Source organism: Oncorhynchus clarkii, chromosome 30 (assembly GCF_045791955.1).
Source record: "Oncorhynchus clarkii lewisi isolate Uvic-CL-2024 chromosome 30, UVic_Ocla_1.0, whole genome shotgun sequence".
Classification (NCBI taxonomy): Eukaryota; Metazoa; Chordata; class Actinopteri; order Salmoniformes; family Salmonidae; genus Oncorhynchus; species Oncorhynchus clarkii.
This window is the reverse complement of record NC_092176.1, coordinates 18,074,868-18,102,499: the sequence shown is the minus strand read 5'-3', so window position 1 is coordinate 18,102,499 and position 27,632 is coordinate 18,074,868. Positions and strand designations below refer to the sequence as shown.

Below are 27,632 nucleotides of genomic sequence, written 5' to 3'. Positions count from 1 at the left end.
CCGTCAGCAGGCACTGAGAGGAATGTGGAGCAGCAGGACAACCCCTCAGACAGCTGCAGAGTGGCTGCTCTCTGCCTGCGTGGGCGCAGTAGGGCCTGGGTCCTGTCCATACACCACTGTCTATATAGATTCTTATGGGAATGTTAGAGTGTCTCCCATCCATTCATCAGACAAAAGCTCTGTGGCCTCATCAGCAAAAAGCCCTAGCACAAACAGGCAGGTGACCAGTAGGTATATCTTGGATGGCATACTCAACCAATCGTCTTGATGGATCACTGAGAACTCAGATGTATCAGTAAATACATACTGAATGATAAACTATCTAGACATAAGAGTTTTGTTTAATTCATCTGGCTTCTAAGTGGAGACCTTTAATTGACTTTGTCACAGCAGGCCTATATATAGCAATATGATATGCCTGTCTTTTATAGTTTATAGCCATCTTGTCCTCTCCCACATTGGGATCTTGGGAGTGGGGTGGGCCGTGTGTGGTTATCAAAAGGACTAACAGATGTGCCATTGGTTTGTGTTGGGTCTGTGAGTCAGTATGTGTTGAGATGGGAGTATGTCGATGAAATGTCCCAACAGCCATCTTATCAGCAGTGAGAATTCCAATAGCTTTGAGTTGTGGAGGGCTCATAGCACACAGGCATTCCTGCTGGGAGAGGGTTTATTTATGTGGGGAAAGGTGTTGAAAGGAGGGGGAGTGGGCTCTCTTCTGTTCGCAGATGTTAGGTGGGGCACTGGTCAGCAATGAGTAAAAAACAAAAACAAAGGCCTGACACTGGATGCCCAGGGCACTATGAACAGCCTCAGCACCTGTCAATGCCACACATACCCAGGACCCCCTGCCTGCCTGAGAGGTCAAGTTAAAAGTCACAGATGAAACAAATATTATTTGATATCTAATGTGTGTCCATTCAACTTTGGTTTTAGAAGTGTGGGGGACATAACCTGGCAGGGGGGTCCTCCCTCAGAATTTTTCGGGGCATCTAAAGCTCATTTCCTGCATTTCTGCTAGGGCTGTTCCCGACTTAAACAAATCTTGGTCCACCATGAATAGTCTTTTCTTTCAACCAATCAAATTTTAAAATGTGTATTTTTCTATATATAGACCCTATGTGTTTTAATAAAATCAACTATATGTACTGAACTTTTCTGATGCTTTAAGCACCCCGTTTTATTAAATAAATAATGAAGACACACAAAGGACTCAAGATTGTGCCTGAGATCAAGATAGCCTAACCAGAAGAGAAAAACCTGTTTCCAACCCTCCTTCTCCCGCTGCTGCTGGCTTACGCAGATTCTGCCATTATGCTCCTGAAGTTGCCGGTAATAGGCTACACCAGCGGTCGGCCACATTTTCCATTTGGAGTGCCAATTTATCTTACCATTTCTACCCTTACAAAAATGTAACATGGTACTACAATGGTACTTTCATTCATACCATGGTGCCACTATGGTACTTTCACTTATACCATGGTATAGTCTGAATCATGGAAATGTACCATGGGTTTAGCTTTGAAGTATGATGGTACTGCCATGTACCTAAATATTACCATGGTATTGCATTATTTATACCATGGCATACATCTGAATCATGGACATGTACCATGGTTTTAGCTTTGAAATATGATGGTACTGCCATGCACCTAAATAATACCATGGTATTACATAATTTATACCATGGCAAATGTGGATCATGGAAATACCATGGTTTTAACCTGCACTATACATTACATTGCATCCCACTTCTGACACCAATGTAGTGAAACAGGCAGGGAGCAGGTCTCAATCCCTCAACCTTCTAACCCGAAGTCCAGCGCTATATCGACTGTGCCCCAAAAGCATGCTCGAGCGGCGGTGTTGATATCCACGCTTATAAACCCAGGGTCGTTACACTATGTAAATGACTGGGCATTCAAACACATCTGTATCCATTCATAATCATCAATATTGTGTTGTGCAGTGACTGTGCACCATGACAGTGTAGTCTGTAGAGCTGCTAATACCATATCAGTGTGACAAGTAGGGAATTAGCTAGGGAAACTGACAGATCAATAACATTACATTGCTGTACTGACTCTAATAAAAACTAACATTGCGCTGCCAAAAAATGTCATAATATCGGTCTTCAATTGTTTGGTTACTGGTTTCATAGTTTGATTCAGGTTTAGTGTGATTGAGGTAAAAAAAATTCTACCAAAAGTTAGTAAACTAGCTATCTAACGTTAGCCAGCTCTAATGGTACATCAACTAGCAAAAACTAGTCAATTTACTTCTGTTGAAATGGGACAAAACATTTCCATACACACAAAAGCTGTTAGATACTTCTATCTAACATATAGTAGCTAAAGGCTAGAACTGGACTGGCTGTGGTAGCTATTGCTAGCTAGTTCATTCTCTTCAGTCAGAACTTCAGCGAGAGGAGATAAAACAGCTGACATTACATGTCAGTTACACTACTAGCTCAGCACTGGGAATATATATATTTTTCTGTTAAGTTAAACAGCAGTTACCTTGCCAGCTACAGCAGTCAAATAATGAGTAGCCAGTTTCTGCTCTGCTTGCTTTTACAAATCTGAGAAAAAGCGCAACATACACAGACAGCAGCACCATGCTGGTTAGAAGCTTTGCCTTCACACAGCCTGTCTGCACGCTCTGTGGTGTCCCGTGGTCCTAAATCCAGCTGGCTGAAACCGCCAAACAGCCTACCCGACCACTCTGAGGCGTCTGCATTGTCCTAAAGCACACTGATGCCGCTTTTTTGTATCACAGTGCAATGATAAAACTGGTGAATACATAGTCCATTTATCATTTTAGATTGTTGCTCAAAAGGCCATGACCTTTAAATTTGGCAAAAGCAGAGAAATATGTTGTCATAGCAACATTATACCCCTGAGTGAATTTTTTCTTATTATAGTTTTTCATTTCACACAGCTCCTTCTAATCTTACTCCAAAAGATTCATAACTTTCTGGTTATTCTTCTCCAGATATACCCCCCACCCTTCTGTCTCTCTTCCCCTTCCCCTCTCTCTTCCCGGTGCTGAACCACATAAATGGCCCCCAGAGTTTCTGCTTTGGGAGCAGACTGCAGACCCACAGAGGGCGGCGGTGTGTCTGTGGTGAGAATGCTTTTGGTCTTTGTGTGTGTTTGTGTGTGTTTGTGTGTGTGTCTAATTCTGTGTTTGTGTGATACCGAGTATTGATATCTGAAGATAGTAAGAGTAAATCTACCGTATGTTTAGTGTTGAACATATTTCAGATCTACTTTATCAAATGTCTATAATGTTGCAAAATGGGCATTTGTCTCTGCTGATATACTGCTTGAAATTAATCCTTGAATTACTGAAAAAGAAAATTATTAATTTGCTCACTTTGTAACTAAAGCATAATTATGTTTGATAAATGGGTCAAATGTGTCAGAAACGGATTTTCGACTATAATTATTCAAATTGAGATGTCATCACTGTAAAAACTTGTGGTTCTATCTCAGTTTAAATGTGTCACTCTAAATGAGATGTAATTTACACTAGATAAATCTTTCTGGTGAAGTGTATGAGAACCATTTGCATGGTGTGAAGAAACATTCCCACTGGGCAAAAACTGTTAGAATCAACGTTGTTTCCACGTCATTTCAACCCCAAAAAAATCAATGTGATGATGTTGAATCAATGTGGAAAACTGTTTGGATTCACAAAAAGTCATCAACGTAAGGGCATTTTGTCTTTTTTCCACTCACATTTTAACCTAAATCCAATGACATGGTTACATTTTATGTTGATTTCACATTGAATTCACGTTAGTTGAAAACTCTAAACTAAACGTGGAACTGACCTCTGTGTCCAATGGAATGGCTTTACATTCGCTAGTTACCCACTAATTGGAGTGGAGTTGTTCATTCTATTCCATTTCACTGAGCATTACAGAGCCACTCAATAACACAACGCACATTTCTACTGTACATACAGTTGAAGTCGGACGTTTACATACACCTTAGCCAAATACATTTAAACTCAGTTTTTCACAATTCCTGACATTTAATCATAGTAAAAATTGTCTTAGGTCATTTAGGATCACCATTTTATTATATTATATATATTATTCACCATCTATTTTGTGAAGTGCACCAGTCCCTCCTGCAGCAAAGCACCTGCACAACATGATGCTGCCACCCCTGTGCCTCATGGTTGGGATGGTGTTCTTCAGCTTGCAAGCCTCCACCTTTTTCCTCCAAACATGACAATGGTCTTTATGGCCAAACAGTTCTATTTTTGTTTCATCAGACCAGAGGACATTTCTCCAAAAAGTACGATCTTTGTCCCCATGTGCAGTTGCAAACCATAGTCTGGCTTTTTTATGGTGGTTTTGGAGCAGTGGCTTCTTCCTTGCTGAGGGGACGTTCAGGTTATGTTGATATAGGACTTGTTTTACTGTGAATATAGATACTTTTGTACCTGTTTCCTCCAGCATCTTCACAAGGTCCTTTGCTGTAGTTCTGGGATTGATTTGCACTTTTGCACCAAAGTACGTTAATCTCTAGGAGACAGAACGCATCTTCTTCCTGAGCGTGGTCCCCTGGTGTTTATACTTGCGTATTATTGTTTGTACAGATGAACGTGGTACCTTCAGGTGTTTGGAAATTGCTCCCAAGGATGAACCAGACTTGTGGAGGTCTACAATTTATTTTTCTGAGGTCTTGGCTGATTTCTTTTGATTTTCCCATGATTTCAAGCAAAGATGCGCTGAGTTTGAAGGTAGACCTTAAAACATCCACAAGTACACCTCAAATTGACTCATATTATGTCATTTAGCCGATCAGAAGCTTCTAAAGCCATGACATAATTTTCAAGCTGTTTAAAGGCACAGTCAACTTAGTGTATGTAAACTTCTGACACACTGGAATTGTGAATTATAAGTGAAATAATCTGTCTGTGAACAATTGTTGGAAAAAATTACTTGTGTCATGCACAAAGTAGATGTCCTAACCGACTTGCCAAAACTATAGTTTGTTTACAAGAAATTTGTGGAGTGGTTGAAAAATGTGTTTTAATGACTCCAACCTAAGTGTATGTAAACTTCCGACTTCAACTGTATGTAATGCATTTAACTAACAACATCAAACTTCCTACCTAGTCAAACAGCGTTGTTAGTGGAAACACTGCAACTGTCCACCCCACGGCCGCTGTTATTGTTTTTGTTTTGTTGACAAAGCGGAGGTGAGGAGTATCCTGCAACATGGTAAAAAAATGCAGCTTTTCTATCACGTGTGCAATGATATCCGTGGGAGATAGTAGTGTTTGTTGTTTTAAGTAACTTCTTTGTTGTATTAATATCGCGAATGGACGTGACAGTTTCACCAATTAACAATTCCAGCTTTAAGTTATTTGGGTCAGAATGATTTTGTCCCTATCCTTTGCAAAAGCAAACCAATTTCCCAGCAGTCTTTGCATTGGAGCAGAAAACAGAGCTTAGTTATGAGACAGAACAATGAGACAATGTTAGTCAGGCATGGACCACATTCCACTTGATTGAAAAGCCTAGATTCACTAAATTGCCTCATTAAAATAACAAACTTTAGACACTGATGGAGTTGCTGACTAGGTTGGACTGCCGTTTTGAACCTTTTCTTGTGTTGGTTGGTAAGGATGTTGACAGTGAACTATGGGAATCTTAGTTGTACTTTTAACATTGACTTGCCGTGTTTTACTTTGGTTGTTAGGATTCTAGGCAGCCACTTGCTTACATCTTTCATCTTTCATTCTTTGTTGGTTTCCCAGGTTTAGGAAATTGTGTTGCACAACTAAAAGGAAACCCTGAATAAAAGATAAGTAGAATGCATAACCCGCATGTCATGGAAGTTGCTTTCTCATGAATTCAATTGTCCTGAGACTGTTTCCATCTCTGCACACAGGAGCACTGTGTGTGTGTGCACAAGTGTGCATGTGCGTGTGTGTGCACACATGTGGGAAGGGCGTGCACGGCCACTGAGCCTAAAATAGGATTCCATCCTCCCCTCTCTAATTAGAGACTGTTTATAAAACCCAGATTTAAATTTTAGACTAAGGAATCACTGAAGGACTGCTTGCCATTTTACACTCAAACATATGCATGTGCTGGTGCATATGGATAAATCTGAATGTCACACACACACACGGACACACACACACACACACACACACACACACACACACACACACACACACACACACACACACACACACACACACACACACACACACACACACACACACACACACACACACACACACACACACACACACACACACACACACACACACACACACACACACACACACACGCAACCACAAACCACATAGACTTACTCACTAGCCCAGCCTGGTTACCCAAGCACAATGCAGTATACTCTATAATAAGCAGTTCTATGTATCAGATGCAAGAACTCACTCCCACATCCAGCTTCAGCTTCAGGGCAGGACACATTGCACTCAGCTGCCAAATGATAGCTTGAATTTGATATTAATCTTATGTAGTTCTTACTTTGAGTTGACCTTCCTTTAGTTTGGTAAACAAATATTGTCCATAGCATCTTACACCCTTTGGAAGTACACTGTATGACTTTCTGGTTTTCACAGCCTTTAACTGCACAGTAAGAATGACCCCTCACAGCTCTGACAACAAACAAACTCATCAAGGAGATTCTGCTCGCTTTTCCATAATGCTCGAATAACTCGATCAGTGCTTGTGATATGATTTTACTAAACCATTTGATGTGCAATTACATGGATACTCCTTTACATGACGGGAGATAAATAGGACTTGTAGTTTGGCACGGCTCTCTATTCCCTGCTGGAAGCACACTGGTGGCTCAGGGACAATGGACACATTCATGTCTCGAGACACATTTACTGCTTAAGTGCTCGTTGTGCTCAAGGGCGTTCAGTGGCCGCTGTATTCACTGTGGTGACCCAAGCCTCTGAGGACAGAGCCGGTGTCCCTGTGCCAAACAGAACTGCTGCCTGTCAGAGGTGGCTAACTACCACTGAGTGGCTGTGGAGGCTCCCTGGTCCACCTGATTCCACCTGTTATGGGTCTGGGACGTGACCAGGGCACTGAATGGTGAGGAAAGGCCCCTCAACTGACCTTCAGGACAGAGACACCAGTCCAGAGACACTGTAAGACCTTCCCTTTATTATAAATCAGGTCTACCATAAACACACATTCTCTCCATCTTTCTCCTTCTCTCTTTCTCCCTCTTTTTCTGTCTCTTTCTTACTCTCTCTCACACACGCCCGCACGCACGCACTCAAGCACACACACACACACCCACATGCTCGTGCTGAGATGGGGCTCCTGTGGCTTGCAGCAGTAATTGGTCTGGGCCTTCATTAGTAGCAGGACTGAGGGCTGTGACATGTCACAATGAAAGTGTGTGTGTTCAAGTGACTAGACTCCCTCCCTCAGTAGCCAGCTAACAAGTGAACACACCCCTTAACCCTATAATAACCAGCTCCATGTGTCTGTGAAGCAGACCAGCTCCTCGTCCATGACTTGTTTACCAACAGTGATATCACAGGATTGTCAATGAAAACCAGGCGCTAAGCTGTTCAAATGCTCACCAGCTATTCAAAAAGTTAAACTCACATCCAAAGGCTTCCTCACTCTACCACCCTGTGATCAAACGTTATGTTGAATAGTCTGTGAGCGGCGCCGTACTACTATGGCTGACCCTGTAAAACGACACATTTCACTGCACCTATCCAGTGTGTGTGACAATAAAACATATATTTCAAAAATATATGTATACTCACACACACACCTTGCAGAAGTTTTTGTTGAAGTAGTGGAGAGTGGCGGACAGCCTTGAGCTAACTGGCTAACTTTTTGGCTGGGGCTAGTCTGTTAGAGGCCAACTCTAGCCCATTCCATGTGTATGAGGTGAGCGTGAGGAAGGTGCTATGTAATGTGCTGTAGTTTGGAAATGGCTTTTGATGAATTAGACGTGGCACTTCGAAAGACTAAGAGGCCTTAAGAAGCTTGTTAACAGCCAAGTGAAGTAATGGAGCTTTTAATAAAACTGTGGGTTCACCCGCAATATTCACAGACCCAATCTGTCTGTCCTCTTCAGTCCAATTTCCAACCTCGTCATGCCTTTATTGGAAAAGAGTCTGCCATGTTGCTGCTGTACAGTAACTGCTCTCCTACGCACTGCCAGGACACTGAGTTCTAAAGCTGTAAATAAAAATTGCTCAAACTCAAGGAGATTGTTTTGAATGACTTTAAGCTATGTATGGGATTCTAGTGGAAGTATCCAGACTGAGAAGGTATACAAAGGTGCATTTTGTCTGCTTTAGCATTAAGAGACATGAAGTCACTTCTTCCATGTTTAAAAGCCTCATTCAAGTTCCTCTATAAATCACTTTCAATGGGTTATTGGATTTAAATGGCTATATTTTGCTGTGAAATAATCCAATGCTTTCAGTATAAAATCACAGCGCAGATTAAACTGGATTGAATTGTGATGCACAAACTCTCCTTGAACAGCTTTCTTATTGACGGCTCCTATTAGTCTTTTAATCTCTGAGCCAGGGCTTTATGTCGTGTGCTGAGTTTGTGGCGCGTTACCAAACTCTTTCAAGGGTTCTTGTCTTTCACCTTGTGTGTGGTCCTTTAGCAAAGAGGTCTTTCCAAAGTTAAATGATGTTTACACGGTGGCACATTAGTTGTTTTGACTCTTTATTGCGTTGAACCTGCGCCTCTCTTTGTTTGCTTTGGGGACAGGGCCCATGGTCAGGGCTCATGTTGTTCCATTTGATTGTGTTTCCAGGGTGTTTAGTAGGACGGGCCACAGCCATGGCTGATCTTTGAACCCCAATCCCCGTCTCCTGCAGCCTCGGGTGTTTGTTTCTAGACGACTCTGTAGATGATCAGTGTTATGGTAGAGAGGTAGATTGTTGATGTTGTTGATGTTGTTGTAATGAGATGCTGGGTTGCCAGGGTAAAGATGGTTAATGAGCGTGGAGAGCTTAGCCTGCAGAGGGATTCTTATTAAATAGAAATCCCTCCTTAAGACTGTTATCCTACTTGTGGTCGGCTGTAGAAGCCTGCAGCTAAAGTCCCTTCTGGAGTGGAGACAGGGAGAGAGGGGCTCCAAGAAGCCAGGGCATTTGGGAAAGCAGCTGAGATCAGGAAAATGGTAACATGGGACTCTTCATTCATACAGTCATCTAACTATCATCTAGTTAGTCTTTATTATGTTTTGTTTGTTTCTTTGTAACAACACTTATTTTATTTACTTTTGATTTGATTGCAAGTCATAATGATCAAATGTAAGATTGTTAGCACAGTTATTTTATTTATTTATTTATTTTATTTAACATTTATTTAACTAGGCAAGTCAGTTAAGAACAAATTCTTATTTACAATGACGGCCAACCAAAAGGCAAATGAATGAGAGAGAAGGGCTAGAAACAAGGACATGATTAAAAGGGAATGAGACCGTGCTAAAGACACAGTGGAGCAGAATGAAAGTTTATTTTTACAACAATGTTTATTGGGAACAGATATGTGCGATTTGAAAGAGAGGATATCCTGTCTTGTTTGATAAGAATTTTATAAAGTGGAGATTTGTTCTAAACCTGTTTTTTTCCCCTCAGCTGTCATTTGAATAGCTGTACACACTGTAGCATGCCTTCAGATTACCACCAGAGGAACACATATTCACTAAAAAAATAATACTAGCAGAGGATGACCTGAAACCCAATGCGGCTGTAGGCGAGCATGCACAAACACACAGAGAGGCACACATAGAGAGGCACACATAGAGAGGCACACAGAGAAAGGCACACAGAGAGAGGCACAGAGAAAGGCACACAACGAGAGACACACAGAGAGGCACACAGAGAGGCACACAGAGAGAGACACACAGAAAGAGACACACACAGAGAGACACAGAGGCACACAGAGGCAAGCACGTACAAACACACAGAGAGACACACAGATAGACACACAGAAAGAGACACACAGAGAGAGACACACAGAAAGAGACACACAGAGAGACAAGCACGTAGAGAGACACACAGAGAGACACACAGAGAGACACACAGAGAGACACAGAACATACATACACACAGAGACACTCACAGACATAGAGACAGACATAGACACTCCCTCCCACACACAAACTCCATCTACCCAATCCTTCACACCTGTGTGAGTGTGTGGTAACATTGGAGCTGATCAGAGCGATGATCCACCCAGCTGAGAAGGTTTAGTCTGAGACAAACAGTAGCCTGGAGTCACCATTTCTCCTCTCCTCTTTCCAGAAAGAAAGGAGCAAAAATAAATCAGTGAATGAATACAATATCGGACATGGTGACATGGTGACATGCCCTCATGTCTCCCTCAAAGGAATTGTGGGTTAAGGAAGCAAATTGAGCAAACCAACAAATTGAGTGGCACGGCCTAGGGAGGGGTTGCTGTGGTTTGTACTGCTGGGACAGGGCCCTTTGTTTGGCAGTCAGTGTGCATCTCACTGACTTACTGTCTCAGCCATGCACAAGGAGGAGGGCTAAGGTATAGCATACCAGCAGTTTCTATAGAAACAGAGCTCAAGGATGGGATGTCTTTCTGTTTTTACAGTATGCTCTCCATCTCTCTGAGGTGACTATTTCCGGTTGAGTAATCATGCCATGGTACCGTATCCCCATTAGGAGAGACATGAGAGGAGTATGTGTGCCTGTCACCAGGGCTGTGACCTGTACACGCTCAACCTCTAGCAACAACAGCAGACCTACTGCTCCAACAGCTGAATCATCTTGGAAGACATGTCTCTTATCATTGGCCCTGCTGGTGTTTGATCTTCACTGAATGGCCTTAGATGAAGTGTCTTTATGTGTCCCCCAAGGCTGACCTGCAGCCCAGGGTTTACACACCGATGTTAGATTCAATTACTGACTCTGATCTCTGATAGGCCGCTGGTCTATTAAGGGCCAAATGAATGAGACTAATGCAGCTCTGCTGTACCTTAGAGAATGGCTGGATTGAGTTAGTGCACTTTTCATATCGCGCACCATAGTGCTGCAATTGCATTTGGAGGCAGACTAACTCAATGTGCCGTCTGTCAAGGGGGCCGTCAGTGTGGAGACGCAGCAGCCCATTCAAAAAACACAGGCCACTCTATCAAGTTCCCCTCCTCCTCCTCCTCACTTCAGTGATGAATAGTGTATGTGACCCATGCTTTTTCAATCAAGCACAGATCTCGCTCATTGCTAGTGCTTCTAAAAATACTCAAATACTCTATACAGCCTTTGTGTATTTCGATGTAGCAGTGAATGTTTCTCATATTCTTCGCTTGTTCTCTGTTCCGGTCACTCCTGTCTTCCACCTGCTCAAGGACAGCGCTCTGCTCTGTGCGTCTCCTTGCTGTCCAGGAAGTTCTCTCCACCTGACCTCTAACCTCTGTCTGCCGCGTCCTGAACAAACAGCTAATTGTCTGGTTTCCTGTTTAGCCTAATGGAAGGGAGCAAACAGCCTATTTCAGGCTGTTTACAGAGCTCTGTCTCACCCTCGTTCTTTCTCGGTGTCTTACTCACTATTGTTTGTGTTGATCCTGTGAAAGAACAATTTGCACTCTGCTACAGACATCAGAGATATACCGGTGTACTAGACTAGGAAAATGATATGCTAAAGTCCTGAATCGCCAGACCCTTTGTTTTCCTGGAAATGTACGTCTTGTGTTTCCACAATGTGCTTGACGCTACATGTATTTACTTCTGTGCCATGTAGAAAATACTGTAGGTTTCATTATATTCTGTTGAAATTGATGCGCTTAAGGCTAATCGTTTTAGATACTGAGCTGATAGGCTCAGACGACCCTATTTTGTCTATCACAAGCACCAAGCACCACTACACAATCATGCAAAAATATGAACATGAACACACACATTCATGCACACACACGTGCACGCACTCAAGAACGCAAGCACACATAGACACAGCACTCAGACTAATCGACCTCTCTATGAATAATAAGCTTAGTCAAAAAAGGAACTCTCAATATCTAAACTTCTGTGTTGAATTAAATGGCTTGTTGCTTTGCCAGATGTGACTGTCTGCTCTGCTATCTGTATTGAATTATTCAGGCCGTTCCGGATCTTCTGTAGCTTTCATCTCAGGCCTGCATCGAGTTATATGAGAGATACTGTGCCTAACTGAAGCGTGAGACCATAGGTCTGGAAGTCACAGGTTCAATTTCAGGCTACGCCCTAGGACGACAACGATACACATGAGTCTGCATTTTCTGCACATTTATTTGCATATGGATTTCAATATATTTTGTTTCAGGGGAAAAAGGGAAGGAAAAGCAGTAGCCTAGTTGAAGTAGACAGATAGATAGCTACACATTTAGACACTGTCATTATACCAATGTTATAGTTTATTTCTTAAAATGCTGACTAAGTGACTAATGACCAATGTATTCATTATCAACCCCTTAGTTGACAAAGTCACCGGTTGGTGCTGCACAAGGGGCGTGGTGATTAAATCTGTTCATTAAGTCAACAAAAAGGCGAGGAGATGAGGGCTGTGTTTTTATTGATGTGGCAGGAAGTTTGGGGACTGCCTGATTCTGCTGCATCTGTAAATCTCACAGGCTGTTCACAGTCAGCTTCCTCTTTTAAAACACTCACACACACACTCGTGCTCCTCTCTGTTCCTCAGCATCGATTAAAAACACACTTCATCTCACTAACAGCCTATTAAGTGCCCCGGGGAATGAGGAGAGGGCGTAGTGAGTCGGCTGTGGGGGTGTTAATGACGGCGAGCTGTCGCCTGAGCCTGGCCCCTGCTTTACTCTGCTTCCCCGCTGAGGATCACAGAGACACGGTGTGGCAGACACACAGCCAACCTGACAGGACCCATGACACACAGCCAACCTGACAGGACCCATGACACACAGCCAACCTGACAGGGACCATGACACACAGCCAGTCTGACAGGACCCATGACACACAGCCAGTCTGACAGGACCCATGACACACAGCCAACCTGACAGGACCCATGACACACAGCCAACCTGACAGGGACCATGACACACAGTCGACCTGACAGGACCCACGTCACACAGCCGACCTGACAGGACCGATGACACACAGCCAACCTGACAGGACCCATGACACACAGCCAACCTGACAGGACCCATGACACACAGCCAACCAGAGGGTTAGAGCTGGCGGGATTCTGTAGTGGTGTGGAATGTAAAGATAGCCTCTCTGTCAGTCTGAGCTGACTTAGACTGCACTGGGTCCCTATGGGCTGGCATGCCTGATTTACTTTAAATACTGTTTCCCATGATGCCCTCTGAGCCAAAGTGGATCGCCTGCTCTGATCAGTGCATGCTGGTCCTAGAAAGCGCCTCAGCCTCTTTTCTGATAAGGGCCCTATAAGCCAAATGATTTGCCAATAGGGAGAAGAGTAATTGTCTTGTCGATCGCAGACTTTCCTTTGATGTGGACACTGTTGGCTTCTGATGTAAAAATGTATCCAGGATGATTATCATGATTACAGCTAACTACCGCCCACTCCCACCCCCCAATCTCAATTTCCTATTTAGTCTTTAGGATTAATTGGAAACAGCTTAGTGTAATGTCTCTGGCCAGGGTAATCATGTGTGCGACTGCTGCTCGGGAAATCAACATGCAATTTGCTTATCCTCTCATAAAGATTCTGACCCTCTTAGAGGAATCCTACTTTTACCTGAAACCCATTCTCTGGGCAATTGAGTTGTTGGTCATCTATTTCTCTGCTTTTGCACTTACTCCTTTCATATCCTAATTAGGGGTCTGACAAATAGATCTCGTAGGCTACTGTATGAGTTGGATGTGTGTGTTTGTGCAATATTTTTGATGAAGCACAACTACTGATATCTTGGTTTTTCATTTTTCTTTACAGAATTTTGAGCAACAATCGGATCAGGGTTCTGAGAAATGGATCCTTTCTTGGACTAAACGCCTTGGAGAAACTGTGAGTACGCTTGTCATTTTCACATCATCTGATTCTGTCCTGGGGTCTCACTCATAAGTTCAACATTGGCAGGTTTAAAGACAACAGGTTAGCTGCTGTGTGCTTGGAGCTCATATGGCCCCACAGAGACAGGGGGTCAGGGAGATCTATGCATCTCGCAGCTCGGCTATCCAGTGGGCTGGCTTCAGCAGGGAAGATGAAATACTGAGAGTGGTTATTTATGTGAAAAGATTGCATAATTACACCACCATCCGTCATTATCAGGGAAGCCCTGCTCTACAGGACAAGATAAGGGGATCCATGGGAGGAGCAGGCTGTTGGCGCTGCCTGCACTGCCTGCTGCTCAGACTGAGGCAGGCAGCTGGCTGGCTGGCTGGTTTATGCTATGGAGGTAGGGTCTCAGTGCCTAGCTAGTTCACTGGCTGTTTATTATCGATCCTTACAGTTTAGATGACAGTTGAGTCCTCTGAGGATTTGATCTTCATCAGTGGCACAAAATGTCCCTGCTGTTGTCAACATAAGAACACAAATATAAAGGCTGAGTGACACTGATGAAGGGAGTTTTACATTGCGTCAACAAAATGAGAGTATACAGTGTTGTAGTGTACAGTATGTATGAAATGGGGCCAACAACTGTGCATGTCTAGGAGGCAGCAGTTTTGGGGGAGGGTCGGGGGGAGGAGGTGCTTAAGCAATATTAGTTCCACATGTCAGTGAGCTGCCACACATGAAGTTAACAAGCTTTTCCAAAATGTTGAAAGAAAGACAAATATGGTAATTCGCTGCAGTTGTTAGCTTGTTAGTACCTACCTACTGGATCTCAAACCAGACATGCCAGGTCTGGAAAAAAGAGCTACATTTGCAGAAACTGCTAGACCCTCTGTTATTGTCTGCCGTGTGAGCTACGCCAGGCAAGAAAACCTGTGACCGTGTTCTTACCTTCTTCTTAGGCTCTCTATTACCCAGAGTGAGAAATCCGAGTTAGATCCTCACCCATTTCAAGCTTCGTCTGCTCACCTTTATGACCTGTGTTGTTAGACCCTTTAGCTGAGATTTGATTAGTGGTATGGGGCTTTGGCAAACTAGAGGCTTGAGCAGAACTGTTTGTTTGATGTAAAATGAGATGATATTGTTTGTTTTTGCAAGTGCAGAAAAGACCCCCCAGAGTGCCCTGGGCTAGTGGGGTGAGTAACCTGAGCTTGCCCATTAACAGGCCCTTGTACCTGGGACAGTGGTAAAACTAGCAGGGGGTAAGGGACTGAGCAGGCCTGCAGGGCTACAGTACAACTATGACCCAGTGAGAGAGACACAGAACCCAGAACAAACACACACACACCATTAATGAAAATTGTACAATTTTCACATGTGGAAAAACACATGTGAAAACGTTTTGTTTTGAACACTTCATGTCATCACATGTTGTCACATGTATTTTCATGTTTCACATGTGTAGTGACATGTTGTCACGTTATCACATGAAAACATGTCAAATGTATGTGGTTTTTCTGTAATGGTGCACACACAACAAGACACACACACTCAGCAGGAGCTGTGGGCGTCTGCCGCAAAAGATGATGATGATGTAAATCACACAGGGCTCGTTTCACTCCTCTGCTCAGACCTCTGACCTTCACCGACCCTCTGACACACTGCACTGGAGGTCTGCTCACTCATATTGAGCTTCACACTCTGTAATTCAGCATTTCATGACTTTCACTTAAAATTGTCTTCATATTAAAATATCCCACCTTGACATAATTCAAAATCCAACCGGGCGCAGATGGATAGGAACGGATTCATGTGAAGTTAAAAAGCTAAATGCATTTAGCTTGTTGTCCACCTACTGTGCTCCTACCCCTGCGAGCTGCTGGGTTGTTTTGTTTTGTCTCTATCTTGGTCACCATTCAGGTCTGCTCATTATTTCCAGCCTGTTGTCTACATGTGCTTGTCATTTGGTCCAGTGGCTAGCAGTTACTCATATACTGTATGTGGTCAGCGGTGTAATCAGAGGCCAGCCCACGAGGGCCGGGTAACACACACTAGGGAATAACACCACAGCAGTCCTTCCCTAAATTCAGGAAGGCAACCAGACAGTCAAATGCACCCAGATTTCAGTGTATCTCAGTCTCAACTTCAGTGTCTGTCTACCTCCTGTGTGTGTGTCCTATTATGGGCATCCCGAACTCCCCCATGCATAATTTCCAGAAGTCGATGTCTAAACAGACCTGCTGTCCCTCTCAGCCTACTCAGCCATGTTTGAAACAGAAGTCCAAGCAGAGGCAGAGCTGAGTATAATCAGAGCTGTGCTGTTATGAGTATGAAAGCACAGCTACAGGGCAGGAACCCCTCCTCCATTCAGAGCAGAGCAGGTCTTTCCTAAGGCCAAACATCCTCAAAGCTGCTATTGCCTTCATAAACTTCCAACTTGCCAAGCCACCCAAGTGCAGAGAGCAATTTAGCATTGTTTGTTTGTCCCATTTACAAGATATCTGTGTGTTGTGCTGTAGTTCTTTTTGAAAGGTTTGTATCCCAATATCTACAGTTGTATCTACTGCATACTTCCGCGTTCTAGTGTACGACACAGCTTTCTATTGTACACACACACACACACACACACGCACACGCACACACACACACAATCTCACACACCTTTCCTTGTACCCCCACCTCCTCACAGCACACCCTCTCTGATGGGAGCTGACGCAGGCCCTAACGAGGCGGGTCCACTAACGAGCAGGGACCTTTATGAGTTGTGGACAGATCCCAGCAGCCTGTCCTGCACTGATTTGAGGCGAAGTAATGAGAATAATGAGCAGAGAGGGGGTCTGGCTCGTGTCCAACAGGCCCCCACTGCACCATGGGACACAGGACAGCCAGGGCACAAGGGGCCCTCATTACCAGCCTGCTCACCCTACAGGGAGAGATGGAGCACAAAGGGAGAGGGAGAACAGAGGGGAGAGGTAAAGTGGAGAGGTAGAGAGTGGATAGGTGAAGGAGCAGGAGCACTGTGGTGGACAGGAAAGGAAGAGCTAAGTTAGCTGCATGGGATTGGGTCTGCCAAGCAGGATGAAGCCAGTTCACAGCCTTTTCAAAAGTCACTGTTGGACGTGATCCTTCCTGACCTATACATTTCCTTCATAGCCAATAACAGCCATTCATAGTTATTCTAACCATGGTTTGTCTGTAAGAAATGTTTGGTTTGCAGTGTGCTGTTTTATCTCTTTTTACCCTCACTTCCTGCCTAGTTGAAGCCACTTCAGCTAAGAACAGGAAATACACACTTGTTCGTGATTTATATAGAAGGCTAAGAATGAGGGGATGTTTGCATTGAAACTACTGGTCATCATAAGTCAAGAAGGGCATGGGAATTTGTAGATGTGGAGAGGGAGACAGTATAGCAGAGGGTTAATGTCCTTGATATGATTGAAATAAATCTACTGTGTCTCTGAAATACTGTGTCCTATTCATTCATATTTGTCCTGATAACATCAGTTATATAAAGTAGAGGCAGGAGCCTCTCAAGCTGTGCTTGAGCCCTGCTGAAGCAGACCTTGAAATCGTCTCTGCCATTCTGAGAAGTCAGGGTTAGGAACTAGGCCAAGTTAAACAACTTTACCATCCAACGCAGGGGAAGTGGAGACGAAATGGCTAAAGATGGTATGAGTGCACCAGCAGTTTCCCTTATATAAAGTCTTGTTGTTTTCTTTGGTGGGGGAGATTAACATTATTTCCACAGAGGCTAAGCAAATTATACCTTGATGAGTGGGAGTAGTGCAGAGGTGGGCACTGCTTTGCCCTGTAAATCCAGAGGTGGCTGTGGCTAGGAGCCCTGCTGTCTAGACCCTCTGGGCACAGCAGAGCAGAGCCCAGATCCAGGCTGCAGGAATGCTCTGATTTCAGCCATCCTCCCAAAAACAACCTGAACTCTGACTGGAGCAGAGATGGCTGGACACAGGAGTCTCGTCTCTCACTAACCAAACAAATGAGCGTTTGTGTTGTACCTTTTCCTGCATACGCTTTTGAATGGCCCCTGTGAGGCAACAGCCACTTAATGACATGCGCGTGACATGAGAAGGTCGAGTGAGGAAGGGGTTAAGCGTGCTAGAGAGTGGAAACAAAAAGAGGGGGGTACTGTTGGAGTTGATAGACTCCAGATGTGTCTGGAAGATAAACTGAAGGAACGGGGAGTGTTTGTATTGTAAGCTTAACTCAATCGTGGCTCTAGGGGTTTATTGAAACGGCGAGCAAGTCCTCTCCTAAGCTCATTACTAAACAGAATTCTTCATATGCCAGTGGTTCTTAAACGCACATGCAGCAAATTTGATATGATTTCAATGACTTTTTCCTTCATAAGTTCTTGAGGTTTCTCCCCCCCCCCCCCACTTCCGTTCTCACTCCTTTTCTGCTTTCCTCTTTGCATCTCCCCCTCTCCCAGTCCTCTCTGTCTCTCTACCGGACGGTTCCACCACCCCTCTCTTTCTCTCAGTACTCCTCTACTCGCTGTAGTCCGCCCACTGGATGCATTTTCTCACATCGCCTGTGATTGTGCTCCTTTTCATTGATATTTTGTATGAACGACATTGTTTACCAGTTCGTTCCCTATGGTAGAGTTGGCCCACTCCTAACTCTGAATGAAGTATTTCCGGACTACTGTCTGCAAGCTCATTGGCAGAGCGGTGGAAGAGGTGGCCTATTTCTGCTTTTGTTTTTGTCTGCTTTTCAAATAATGTTATGGATTTACTACATTTTCATATTTTCACTGCCTGTTTTATTAGAACCCTTCTGTTCATTTACTGCTGAAAACTGTAGAATATAAGAGCTGGCTGGTTTTCAGGACTAATATCCCCACACTGTTATGATAGTCCTACACAGGTGGACAGTTGTTCATATACAAACAGGGAAAAATAAATCACCCCGTGCATTATAAATGAATGACCTCTATACTATACTGTCTATACTGTTGACATAAAGTGAATTGTGGTCAATTCACCCAATTTCGTGGGTGAAGTTGTGTATAACAGTGTTGCTAACAGGACCTCATGCATACTAATGGAAATCAAGAGTAGAGCCAAAGTGGGTATTGCCTCCCTTTTGTCATCTAGCCCTGTTCCTTCCAGAACCCAGAGTTGGAGTCAGTAAATCCACAGAGTTTTCCTTGGCAGAATAATCTCCAGTACCCCTAGCAGCAGACTGTGGAAACCTATAATCAACCTAGGAAATGTTACACTTCAAATAAAAGTATACATGGCTATTTCAGTACATCCTTTCCCCAACTAGCGTGCAGTTTGTACCACAGCTTAAATGAATGCCAGTCATGGCCAGAGCTGTGGCCAGATTCCTTCAGGACAGTTAACTCTAAAGCTCTGTGACATGGCAGGGTTGATATTACCCAGTGTTAGAACAGGCTCTTTTTTAGTTGCACCCAACATCAGATGTAGCCGTATGTACCTTCAGGTGAAACATTATTTACAGCATGATTTTAAATTACCTGGATGTTTTTTTTAATGGTATTTCCAACTGAGGGTTGTATGTATGTGCCAGTAGTCTCTTTTGATTGTGTTTTCAAGGGTAATGATGGGGCTTGTTTATTATTTGTTATTAGCAGGTCATTGTTGCTATGACAGAAAAGGCTGCATGCAGTGGGGTAGAACTGCAACTCTGGACTGTAGGACAAACCGACATGGCTAAAGCAACTGGTTTCCATATGCACACGAGCTAATGTTGATTAGGGATCTAATCTGAGGGGAACCAGACAAAGAAAATAAAGAAAATAATCTGTGGAAGGGGCAGGAAAGCAGGAAATTAGTAGAAAAACAAGAGCTCGGCAGATCGTGGTTTCCTGTTTTGGGGGAAGGCAGGAGTAGGTTTGGGGGCTGTGTTACAGAGCCCCCATTGTGAGCAAGTGTGTTGAGGAGTGGGGGGGGGACCATTACACAGGGCCACCCCCCATCCCCACCTGCCCCTCCCTACAGGGGAAAAGCAGCTAGTAAAAAAAATTAGAAATAGGAAACTGTAAAAAAACGAGCAAGGGCCTCTGTGCTGGAGACACCAACGAGACAGGAAATGACACGCGGCACAAAAATGGTCTCCACTGACCTCTGTCGGGACCAAGGTGCCAGTTAACATTTAAGTCCCTCTTTCTTTCTCTGTCTCATTATGAACACCCAAACAAACACTTGTTTCATAGCTCGGAAGGTTGATAGTGTGACCTGGTTGTGCATCTGCAGATAGGTACAGTATAGAAAATGGGGAATGAAATACCTTTTCTCTTTACTTATAAAATTTTACCTTATCCCCAATTGAGTGAATTCCAGTCTGGGTGATAATGAATGGCTGTTCCGTGGCTTCAGTCATTCTCCTATTGCTCACCAGGGCTATGACCTGAACAATGTCACTGGAGCACTCCATCCCCTGCCACAGTGGGCCTGATAATGGAGCGCTCCATCCCCTGCCACAGTGGGCCTGATAATGGAGCACTCCATCCCTTGCCACAGTGGGCCTGATAATGGAGCACTCCATCCCTTGCCACAGTGGGCCTGATAATGGAACACTCCATCCCCTGCCACAGTGGGCCTGATAATGGAACACTCCATCCCCTGCCACAGTGGGCCTGATAATGGAACACCCCATCCCCTGCCACAGTGGGCCTGATAATGGAACACTCCATCCCCTGCCACAGTGGGCCTGATAATGGAACACTCCATCCCCTGCCACAGTGGGCCTGATAATGGAACACCCCATCCCCTGCCACAGTGGGCCTGATAATGGAACACTCCATCCCCTGCCACAGTGGGCCTGATAATGGAACACTCCATCCCCTGCCACAGTGGGCCTGATAATGGAACACTCCATCCCCTGCCACAGTGGGCCTGATAATGGAACACTCCATCCCCTGCCACAGTGGGCTTGATAATGGAACACTCTACAGCCTGGAGCGCTATACAGCAGTCGTCTTAATTATGACCCTCTTGCTGCCCTGCGAGCACGTCCGGTCCCGTCCCAGACAGGAAGGACTCTTCAGAGCAGCACAGGATCAGCCCCATTGATTGGGAGAAGACTTGAAGAAAAAAAATACAGTCTTTAATGGCAGCCTCTGGTGTTAGGCCCAGTTGAAGAACACAATGGCTCTTTTTAGACTGGCTGTGGGTTGGATGCTGTCAAAGCCCAATCATATGGGCCACATGTGGTGTAGGGGATAAAGCACTGGGCTTAAAGGGATGTTGGTTACAAATCCATTTGGGATATTTTTCCGTTCAACATTTTTTTGTTGTTGACATTTTGTTGCAGATTGTCAGGTTATCAGTCTTTCGCCTCCATGTCCTATAGTCACAGGCACACAGGAGAGCTTGACCTGTTTTTGCTCTGGCCATGGTATTACTACTGCCGTAAGTCAGAAGTTTGATTTCATATTTATTTCAAGTATGTTTGTTCTACACCTATAAGGGACGATAAGTGAAAGTGGGAGATGGTGGATAAGAGTGGTATTAGGGAGGGAAAAGTACACTTCAACATTTCTTGTGTTTGTTATTGGGACCCCAATGATAAGAACATACCCAACATCACATTCCAGATCCACAGAAGACCTACAACTACAATTCCATGCTAATATGTTTCAAGGTGAAATACATTGAGCATTTGCATTTTACACTTCTTCAGACATTGTTTATGCTGCTCCTCTTTGCTGGTGACAGCTGCTGTCATCAGTGTGAGGGTCAGTGAGCTGTGAAGTCGATGTCTGGGAGGGTGCTGCCTCAGAGGGCAGAAGGAAGTCATTGCCTGGGTGTGTGGCCTGCTGGGTCTGCATGGCTCTGTTGACTCTGGTGCTCTCCTCCACATTCTCCAGCTCGGTGATAAGAGAGTGTATTGGAGTGCCCGACTGTTGATACTCATAGGCCTAAAGCACACACTGCTCTGCCCCTTCTAAGGCTGTGTATGAAAGGGCAGATTGTTGAGAGTATAGATGTATGGGTGCACATGGGACTTGATTTACTATCTGAAGACTGCTGTTGACACATTGGGCATCAGGTTCACCTCCTGTGAAGGAACATGTGCAGGGGGCTTAAGAAGACTAGAGTGTCAGTGTGTCTCTGTGGTAGAAAGTGTGTGTGTCTCTAGCACAGTACCGTAGTACACGCCAGTATGTGTATACCCAGCAAACCGGGAACATTCCCAGAACATTAGCTAAGATTCCCATTTATAAGGGTTGTATCTAACATTCAAATGAAAACATCCTAAAAACACAAATGTTTTTAACATAAAATATCTTTGGAATGTTCTCCTAACATTCACCTTAAATGTGGTGCACAACATCTGTAACAACCACACAGAACATTCCCCAAAAGTTCTAATTAGGTTTCCAGGTAATGTAACAACACAATGTAGAAGTAATGTTTTCCCAGCAAACCAAAATTGGTTCTGGAAAGTTCCCAGAACATACATTAGGTTGCAGCAAATGTTCTCATAACACAAAAACTGTCTAAAAACATTCACTTGTTAGAAGAATGATCCCAGAACACATTTAGTCTATTCTTTAAAGGTACCCAGATTTTTTGGGGGGGGGTTTGGGAACATTGTGGAGTTATGACAAGATATAGGTTCCCAAAACACTAAAACTGTCCAGTTGTGCTGACATTCAGATAATGTTTGTATCAGGGTGCAGAAAACATTCCTTTCATGTTGCTAGAATGTTGACAGAACAGCCTTTCTGACTTCTTTAAAGGCTCCCAGAACATTTAATTAAGTTATGGGAGTTGTCTGAGATGTCACAATAATATTCTTGTGATATTCACACAGGTTGTACAGAACATTCCCACAATGCTGCACGGTGTTCCACAATTTCCAAATAAGTCTATTTTTATGACGTTCATAGCATATTTGTTTTAGGTTTAACATAATATTCCATTGATGTTCATGCTATATACATGTATCTTCTCTTGGAGGTCCTCAGATCATTTCAAGAACATTTAGAACATTTTATATTTAAGTTTGACCTAATATTCCCACAACCTTCTCAGCATGCAAATGTTTTGCTCTTTAAAGCATATTGTAATACATCCCCATTGTGTTTCTATCCAGATAAAAATAGCCATTCACATTTGAGGACTGTATTGCAGGTGATAGGACATTTGAACAGCATTTAATCATACAGACACAACCATCTTTTTTACACGTCATATGTTGACAAGCTGAAAATGTGGGGTTTGAAACTGCAATGTTCAGTTCCCAAGCCAGGTCTTTTAACCCAAGCCAGCATTCAATCATACATCCCAGACATCCGCACAACTGGACAGTTTTTGTGTTATGAGAACATTTGCCACGACCTAACGAATGTTCTGGGAACTTTCACAGAACCAATTTTGGTTTGCTGGGTATATTCTGTGGTTCTTGGTGTATCTCTATGACACAATGTAAGTATGTGTGTGTGTCTACGGGGAAAAGTGTAGGCTATGTCTATGTCACAGGAGGTTGGGGGGGATCTTAATTGGGGAGGACGCGCTTGGGGTAATGTCTGTAGCGGAATAAGTGGAATGGTATCAAATATATCAAACACATCGTTTTCATGTGTTTGATGCCTTTCCATTCGCACCATTCAATCCGTTATTATGAGCCGTCCTCCACTCAGCACCCTCCTGTGGAGATTGTGTGTGTGTGCGGTACAGTAAGTGTGTGTCTGAGACTCAGTAGTCACCATGAGGGAGGAAGTGGTGGGCAGTGCCCCGCCTTTCATCACGATGCTAACGAGCCCCGGGACACGCCAGGCTGGAAACAGTAGCATTGTTCTCCCCTCCCTGGGCTACAGCTCCAACGCGACTTCTGACTCTCTCTCACACACACACACACACACACACACACACACACACACACACACACACATAAACAGACAAACACATTGTAATTTGCACTCTCACACACTCAGACATTTTGTTAATGCAAGGGATTTCTTGCCCTCTCTCCCTCTCTCTCTCTTCATAAATGTGTGAAGACTATGGTTTGCAGGTCAGCATTGAAGCACATACCAAACAGATATGGCAAGGTAGCGCAGTTTTGTTAGCACTCTGGTCAGGGTAAACTTTCACCTCTGTAAAAAGCTGTGAAGTTGTTGCAAAGTGTTCTGTCAGTGGGTCTGTCTTACTGCTTTCAGATAGACACATCTGTCTCTGGTCCACCCAGTCTCAGCCAGGACAATACTACACTGGACCAGCTCTATCATTATGTTACTGTATATACTGTCATTCTGATATGAGTGATGATGGCCCCGGATCGTCCTGTCCAAAACAGATCTTGACCAATAAAAGCCCTGCCTGTATCTCAAGGTATTGTAGCCATACTCTCTCTCTCTCTCTCTCTCTCTCTCTCTCTCTCTCTCTCTCTCTCTCGTATTTACTGGAAACTATTCTCAGAATGAATCTGTCCTGAATTGATAAAAATAGCTCATCTCTTGGATGGAGGACAAGAGTGGGCGAGGAGATGTTTGCGGGGCTAACATTTTAAATGGTGTGTGATGTGATGTGGTTAGGAAAATAGATCTGAGATAATGCATTGTGGGACAGTGGAGCAGAAAGTCCCTGAAGGTTCTGGCTACCACAATGGCATGCTGGAAAGGATTGGAATGGGGGGGGGGGGGGGGGACTGCTTCCTCCCTAAACGTTGGTGTTGATGTCTGGGAGCTTCTGTAAGGAAATCCTTCTCTGTGACTGTTCCTTTGGGAGCAGGCGTTTTTCATGCTGTAGGAACAAGGAACACATTGCCTTCACACATCAGCCTTGTCCTGCCTACAACCCTTTGTCTGATGACCTCTTCCAACCTTGCTATTCCCACCTGGCCAAAGAGCTTCCCTGAGTTTCAGAGGTTAATTCTCCGGCAGGACTGACTGTGAATGGAGAAGGGTATGTGGTTGAATTGTTTAACACATGGGCATGGCTGGGCATGGCAGGGCAAGAAGGTGGGGTGAAATGTGACGGGTAGTATGAAATTAGATCTTCAAAGGTAGAAATTCATATTTATGGTTTGGCAATAGCCAGAGTAACTTTATCTTGGGAAGAGTCATTTTCAAAAGAGTACTGAAAGAGTAGCACTCCTCTTGGATTCCAGCGATATTTTCTTTGGTCAACTATTGGCATCCTTGCGAGACCCAAGTCCAGGTGGCTGTTGGGGTAAGATTTCCAAACCATCCGAATACAGAAATATCCTGCTGTGTCCCGCTGGTGGGGCCATATTTCGGGCATATGTATCCACTCCCAGTCATTTTAAAGAAACCTCTGTATTGCTGATCCTGGCTGAATATTGTATCCAGCTATTCACTGTTCATACTGTGTTTACTCAGATATTAACACATTTTAATGAATCCCTGGTGATTGCCCTCAAACCTTAGTTTGGAGATGTTATGGGCCAATGTTTCAACTAGCTATGTGCAAGGCCGTAGGTCTCCTCATTGACATGCAGTCTAATGTCTTATGTTATTTTAATTTCTCTTTCTCTCTCTCTCTCCCCAGGGACCTCAGGAGCAACCTCATCAGCACCATCATGCCTGGAGCCTTCCAAAGTTTATATGAACTTCGGAAGCTGTAAGTGCATACAGAATCAGCTCTGTTTTCATTACATCTTGTGCACTATAAACAGTCATATTACGTATATAAAGAGTTGGTTTAGTTGCCAGTCTCCCTGCATGTCACAGTATTAAGTGTTTTCCAAAACCAGCACACAGTCATAACTTTTTCTGACACATAAAACTATATGTAAAAATATATATTCTCAGTTTTAGCGTCCATCTTAAAAACCTTGGCTGGCTCAGAAATGTGTTGTGGATGGCTGGGCTAAGTGTATGTGCTGGTCTGTGCTGATCTCAGTGGGGCCTGGGATGACATGCCTGGTGCCCTGCTCTGCCGCCATGGGAAACCTCAGGGCCACGCAGAGGCTCCTCACACGTCATTGGATGTGACAGGGAAGCAGTTTGCGGCTGCTTGTAGCTCACTCATTGTGTGTTTGGACAGTCGGCTCCGGTCCTCTGCCCTGCGCTGCGTGACTCTTTTCCCCTCCCTGTACTGCTTGTGTTTTCCCTGCAAGGTCTGGGGCTTTTCAAAACAAACAGGGAGAGATAAAGACACGCTCTCGACAGCTCTCTGCTGGGTTGTGTCAGGGGGACAGTGGAAGAAGGCTCACTCTGACACTGTCCTTATACCATGCATACACAGCATGCAGGGGTTGCAGAGTGCATTTGCTCCTTCTTTGGTGATATGGCTTTAGTAGAAGTTCTATGGTCTATATCGATAAGGAACGTTCACAGGTCACAAGAGTATTGCAAAATTTCAATTCCTTATCCTGCTGTGTTACATGCTGGCTAGTTGTATGAATGGGAATTGTGAAAGATGTGCCTACTGGCCAAGAAAGCCACTTTGGATAAGACTTTGTTGTTGTAAACAAATACAATGTGCTGGAGAAGCCAGTTGTTCCCAATGAGATCACAAAAACAACATGCAGAGTGTCAAGATTAGGGTTGCAAATGTATCGGTAATTTACCAAAGTTACCGGAATTTTAAGTAATTTTGGATATTTATTTAAAAAAATATTAATATATAGTATACATTTTTTATACAGTACCAGTCCAAAGTTTGGACACACCTACTCATTCAAGGGTTTTTCTTTATTTTTACTATTTGCTACATTGTAGAATAAAGTGAAGATGTCAAAACTATGAAATATGGAATAATGTAGTAACCAATAAAGTGTTAAAAAAATACATTTTATATTTGAGATTCCTCAAAGTAGCCACCCTTTGCCTTGATGACAGCTTTGCACACTCTCAACCAGCTTCATGAGGAATGCTTTTCCAACAGTCTTGAAGGAATTACCACATATGCTGAGCACTTGTTGGCTACTTTTCCTTCACTCTGCGGTCCAACTCATCCCAAACCATCTCAATTGGGTTGAGGTTGGGTGATTGTGGAGGCCATGTCATCTGATGCAGCCTGGAGAGTGTGTTTTGGGTCATTGTCCTGTAGAAAGCGCAAACCAGATGGGATGACGTATCGCTGCAGAATGATGTGGTAGCCGTGCTGGTTAAGTGTGCCTTGAATTCTAAATAAATCACTGAAAGTGTCACTAGCAAAGCACCCCCACACCATCACACCTCCTCCTCCATACTTCACAGTGGGAACTACACATGCAGAGATCAACCATTCACCTACCTTGCGTCTCACTGTTGGAACCAAAAATCTCAAGTTTGGACTCATTAGACCAAAGGACAGATTTCCACCGGTCTGTCATTTCTCTTTGCTTATTTGAGCTGTTCTTGCCATAATATGGACTTGGTTTTTTACCAAATAGGGCAATCTTTTGTATACCCCCCAGAAATGCACACAAATTAACTTTTAACAAGGCACACCTGTTCATTGAAATGCATTCAAAGGTGACTACCTCATGAAGCTGATTGAGAGAATGCCAAGTGTGCAACGTTGTCATCAAGGACACACAGGTGGCTACTTTGGAGAATCTCAAATATAAAATATATTTTGATTTGTTTAACAGTTTATTGGTTACTACATGATTCCATATTTGTTATTTCATAGTTTTGATGTCTTCACTATTATTCTACCATGTAGAAAATAGTAAAAATAAAGAAAACCCCTTG

At 43.8% G+C, this 27,632-nt stretch overlaps 1 protein-coding gene across 3 annotated transcripts in view; it reads left to right on the top strand.

The window, feature by feature from the left end:
- LOC139390008 (adhesion G protein-coupled receptor A2) overlaps nt 1–27,632 on the top strand; it is a 49,577-nt gene that overhangs the window by 5,998 nt on the left and 15,947 nt on the right. For all 3 annotated transcript variants that reach the window (XM_071137106.1, XM_071137107.1, XM_071137108.1), the window contains 2 exons: nt 13,934–14,005; nt 25,498–25,569. In XM_071137106.1, the coding sequence (XP_070993207.1) occupies nt 13,934–14,005; nt 25,498–25,569 (144 nt within the window). The remainder of the gene's footprint in view (nt 1–13,933; nt 14,006–25,497; nt 25,570–27,632) is intronic.